The sequence below is a fragment of the Phacochoerus africanus genome, chromosome 6, assembly GCF_016906955.1.
Source record: "Phacochoerus africanus isolate WHEZ1 chromosome 6, ROS_Pafr_v1, whole genome shotgun sequence".
Lineage (NCBI taxonomy): Eukaryota > Metazoa > Chordata > Mammalia > Artiodactyla > Suidae > Phacochoerus > Phacochoerus africanus.
Window position 1 is genome coordinate 97,060,914 of NC_062549.1, and position 5,275 is coordinate 97,066,188.

The 5,275-nt window shown below is 51.9% G+C and overlaps 1 protein-coding gene across 1 annotated transcript; it reads right to left on the bottom strand.

Moving 5' to 3' along the window:
* Window positions 1-890: 890 nt before the first annotated feature.
* C6H1orf68 (chromosome 6 C1orf68 homolog) lies at window positions 891-2,694 on the bottom strand. The gene is made up of 2 exons (XM_047783058.1): window positions 2,670-2,694; window positions 891-1,861 (listed from the first exon to the last, which is right to left on the bottom strand). Exon 2 carries the CDS (start codon window positions 1,838-1,840, stop codon window positions 1,070-1,072), a length of 771 nt encoding a protein of 256 aa, XP_047639014.1. The 5' UTR covers window positions 1,841-1,861; window positions 2,670-2,694; the 3' UTR covers window positions 891-1,069.
* Between the last annotated feature and the right edge of the window lie 2,581 nt (window positions 2,695-5,275).

Sequence of the window (5,275 nt, forward strand, 5' to 3'; positions counted from 1 at the left end):
TGTGATTTGTGGAGCCACTGATTATTTCGATATTTAAAGGCAGCACAGTAGTTCAGATGACTTTCTGGCGAGTGTCCCAAGGTGCCTCAACAGAGAGTGCTTAGAAACAAACCCAAGGTTCTCTGCTCTTGTAAAAAGCATCCATTTCTGCATTTGCCCAACGTACTGTCTCCCGTGCTCATTCACCAGGCCTTTCAGGGTTGCTTTGAAAGTCACTTATCCCTCCACCAAATTTTTAGGCATAAAACCCCACCCCACATCCTGCAGAATTAGCAAAGCAATGGAGAAGAAAGTGCTAATGAGAGAGAGTGCCCGGCCATGGGCCCCAGACCCTTGGCCCCGAGGCTGGTCTTCCTCTCTGAAACCTCTCACTCACTACCTGGGCTGTCTACCCAGCACCCACGTTAGGAATGTCTATGTGCTTGGGGGCAGACCTAGCCTCTGCCCTCAGGTCCTCACTCTAAGGCCTCAGGAGGGCAAGCTTATCAGATGAGAAATGTAATCCACGGGTTCAAGTCACATACACAGCAGCTGAACATCACCATGATGCTGCTGAGAGGATCTGATTCCGCAGGCCCTTCACCACCTGGAAGATGAACCCCGAGTCTCCATACAGGGCCTCATCATAGCCAAACCCTCTCAGAAGGTAGAAAAGTGGCCTCCTTCAATCCCTAAACCTCCAGCCTCCGATCCCGATAACATGCACAGAGAAGTCTATTCACAGAGTTCTGGGATGCACAGGGATCCCAGGCTGGGCTCTCCCGGCTTGGTCTGCCTGTTCATGCCCATGCAGACCTTTGTTGACACACAAGAGTAAGGGGAGAGGTAGACGAGTTTCTGGTAGAAAAGCAGAGACATGAACCAAATAAACAGGAAGTCACTGTGAACTACATTCAGAGCTTTATTCTTGCCAAAGTCTGGGAGTCGCACTCACTCTGGCAGGCTGCCTTGATAAAGAAGCAGGGAGGGGAAGCAATGAGATTAGACATGACTGTGGGTGCAGGGGCTGGTGAGAGTCCCGAAGGTCGAGCGGGGTGGTGAGCTCTGGAGCAGGACTGCTCTTCTGGACTTAACAACAGCAGTCGTCCTCCTTATCACAGCATGCGGGACCTCGGGACCTCATGGGGATAATTCCCAAACAGCAGCACCCAGAGCCACAGCACCCACAGCCGCAGCCGCAGCAGTCAGAACCGCAGCCCCCGGAATTGTCACAGCAGCCAGATGATCCTGAGTTGCAGTCCTGGGGCCGTTGCACCCAGCGTCTCAGGGGACTCACCCCGAAGGTCCGGGGAGCCAGGCAGCAGTAGCTGGTGGAACAGGGAGCAGAGCATGGGTTAGGGACACTGCACGAGGCAGCTGAGCCACTGGCAGGAGCCTGAACATAGTAGGTCTGGCAAGGAGAAGGGGACTGGACATAGCATGTCTGGGTCTGGCAGGGGGCTGGGCATTTCACGTAGGTCGTCTGGCACGGAGGTGGGCACTTCACATACGTCTGGCAGGGAGGTGGGCATTTCACGTAGGTCGTCTGGCATGGAGGTGGGCACTTCACGTAGGTCGTCTGGCAGGGAGGTGGGCACTTCACGTAGGTCGTCTGGCATGGAGGTGGGCACTTCACGTAGGTCGTCTGGCATGGAGGTGGGCACTTCACAAAGGTCTGGCAGGGGGTTGGGCATTTCACGTAGGTCTGAGTCTGGCACGGAACTTGGCATTTCACGTAGGTTTGAGTTGGGCACGGAGGTGGGCATTTTACAGATGTACCTTTGATGCTCTGCCCAGCCCCCAATCCTGAACCTTTCACGCAAGATGAAGGGAACTGGGTCTGCTTCTGCTGGTCACACATCTTTCCGGGGCTTTGCGAAGTCTGAAAAGTAAGGGCTCATCAGAACTAGGAACGTTTCCAAGGTAACCTTGCAGCACCCACTTTGGATGGAGTGATCCGTTAAGCGGTAGCCTATTTGAGAAGGTCACAGGCATCCAGAGCTGGCATTTGGGAGGACTCTGACCCAGGGACCCTAGGCTCAGCTCTCATGTCTTTACCTGGCTGCATGCCTTTGCACAAGTCACCACTCACCTGTACACCTCCGCTTCCAAAATGGAAAATGAAGAGCTTGAAAGAGATATATCTGTGTTTCTACCCAACTCCCCAAGCCTCCTCTCGTCTTCCTCATTCCAGTGGCTGCGTTGGGAATTCGCTTTGGGAAATTGTTTTCCAACTGATACCCCCTGGCCACCAACTCCCCCAGGAGTGACTTCCCTTCTTCCTCCTGCCTGGCCAGCCAGGACCCAGGAATGGCAAATTCATGTCATCAGACCCTGAGCCAACCCGAGTCTCAAGCTGACAGAGCCACGATGTAGCTGAGTAAGTTTCTACCTTTTGCTCGTTGGATCAGCTGGACCACCCCTTCGCCCTCATTAATGGACTCTAGAGAGGACTGCAAACTGCGGGCAGAGAGAGCGATAGAGCGAGAAGGCAGTGACCCAGTTCTCTGGAAAACCGTCTCACACGAGACTAACAGCTCTCCTCTCCTGCTCCGGGATCCGTGCCTCCTTCCTGCCACCGCCATCCTTCATCGCTGCCCTGGGCGTCTAGTCCCCCGCCTCCCCCCACAGTTCTCCCGGCCAGTGTCACCAAGCTTCTCTCTCTTACAGTGTCGACACCCCAGACTTACCCTCTTTGCTGATAGGAGCAGGGCTGGAAGGAGCCAGTGATCTGAGGACCAGGCAGTTGGGGACACCTTTTTATAGGGCAGCAGTGAGGCAATTTGATGGCATCCGAGAGAAGCACGAGATCACGAGGACCAGGGCTGGCGTCACATTGGCGAGATTCCTCCCCAGTCTGCTTGGCTCTTCAGTCAGCGGCGGGGCATGTCTCTGCCTGACACTGAACTTTCCCGAACACGAGATAAACACGATTCCTGTCTCCTTCTTCATGAACCGAGTCAGTCCTCTCCTCCTAGAAGTTATGAGAGAGGAGATGCCACAAAGCTGTCCCTGTGAAGTTATTTCTAGGTCATGAGTCTACAAGGACTTGTCCAACATGGGCTTAGCTTCGCAATTTTTCACGCATTTTACCAAAATCGACACCACATCTTCCCAGCTTGAGGGGTGTGTTCTTTCTGGGGGTGTCCATGGTGCCTCCTGCTGGTCTAGGCAGCTGGGGGAAAATATTTAGGCCCAGTGGTCTCTGCTTCAATGTGGCAGCAAGGCCCCCAGGAAATGGCTGGTCCCATGGACCTGCAGGTTATTCTAATTTTATTTGGAAAACTAGATGGACTGGATGACCCCAGATCCCAGGCTTGACATCTAGGCCATCTCGCCTGTCCTTCTCATGCCCTCTGACCTCCCTCACCTTCACCTCCCTGGACCTCACTACCAGGTCTACATCCCCAAGGATCCAGCGCTGGGGGGCTTCCAGCCAAATGAAAGCTGTGGCATAAAAACGGAGTTCCCATTGTGGTGCGGCAGAAACGAATTTGACTAGGAACCATGAGGTTGCAGCCTTGCTCAGTGGGTTAAGGATCTAGCATTGCCATGAGCTGTGGTGTAGGGCACAGACTCGGCTCAGATCCTGCATTGCTGGGGCTGTGGTGTAGGCCAGCAGCTGTAGCTCCGATTCAACCCTTAGCCTGGAAACCTCCATATGCCGTGAGTGTGGCCCCAAAAAGCAAAAACAAAAACAAAAACAAACAAAACAACAACAACAAAACTGTGGCATAAAAATAATAGCAGATCCAACATTTAATTGAATGCTTTTTATGTGCCCAACAGTTCATGAGGCATGTACATTTAAAGACAACCCCATAATTGGGGCCCTGAAAGACTAAGGAAGTTACTCATTGTTGTAAGGCAAGGAAATAGAGAATCTAGGGTTCAAATGCAGGCAGTTTGCTTTCATAAGCCACGGACTTTATCACTACAACAGGTTGCCTTATATTTCTGGACACAGTAGAGTCCCTGAATCTCTGCCTCCTCCTTTCCTTTCCCCCGTGTGGTAGGCAGAGGAAGAGAGATGAGAATACATGCCTGAGGATTATGTGTTTAAGGTACTCAGTGCACTGTATACTGTCCTCGCTTCTTGACCTGTATCATTTTATTTGCACTTTACAGCAAGCCTGTGAGGTAGGATACCTTAGCCCTGTTTTGAAAGAAGAGAAAGCCAAGATGCAGAGGCCTCTGTCACCACAGTCAAGCCTCTGGTCGTCAGTGGGGTATTGTTTTTGAACCCAAGCATGTCTAGTTTCAGAGCCCACGCTCTTCCCACCAGGCCACGTGGGGTTGCCCAATGTGGAAAGTTATCTTGATCCTGAGTCTAATACTGGTTCCAAACAGCAACTCCCTCCCATTCGCCAGTCCAGGCCCCACCATGGGCCCTGTGGCATCTCGGGTAAAAGATGCTCCTGCATTTGTCCATAAGGGCCCCTCAATTTCTCCAGGATCCATATGCCTTAAGGCTCCCGAAGTTAGCAAAGGAAATGCGAACCACCGCTAGTTCACAGACACTTCCCCACTCAAGCCGGGTCCTGTAAGGTCTGCCCTGAATGATCCAGAGGAAGCAGGAAGGAGAAAGTCTACCCCAGGCTTGGAAGGTTTCCTGCTGCCTCCTTTCCTGTATCTGGTAGGTTCCTAACACTCCATAACTTCCTCCGGCCATGGAGAAGGATGTGGTTTCAGGACAATCCATCCCCTACTCTCCTACACATCCAACCTAAGTTAACACCCAGGCCTGAGGTCCTGTGAAGGGAAGAGGAAAGAGACAATCTTTTCTTGGGACCAAACACTTCACAGGGGATAACTCATCACATTTAGTCCCTACAGCGTGTCTCAAGCCCACAAAGCGAAAGCCATGGATCTAGGACTTGAATCCAGGTATTTATTCCTTTTTTTTTTTTTTCTCACCACAACATTCTAGTTAAAATTCACGATGTTTTAGGAACTGCCGGGAGCCGTTTGTGAAGGTCTGCCTGCTGACAAAGTCCAGGAGACTAAGGACCCCAGACTGCACAGCATGTCTGGGAAAGCGACGGTCCTGCTGCTTCTTCTCTGCCTGCTTCTGCTGTTAATAGAAACTGCAGGAGTTGGGGGAGTTGCTGTCAAATAAAACTTCCCTGAAAAAAGACCCCAGGGACGGTAAGCGTCGGGGCTCAGTACTTCCCTACAGGTTCCTGCTGTTCCCCTTGTTCTATGATCATCATCCATTTCTGAATTTCCCCCCACCCCTGTTTTTCTAAAAAAGTCCCCAATAGAATGCTTACAGACCTGGAATAGAATTTGTATG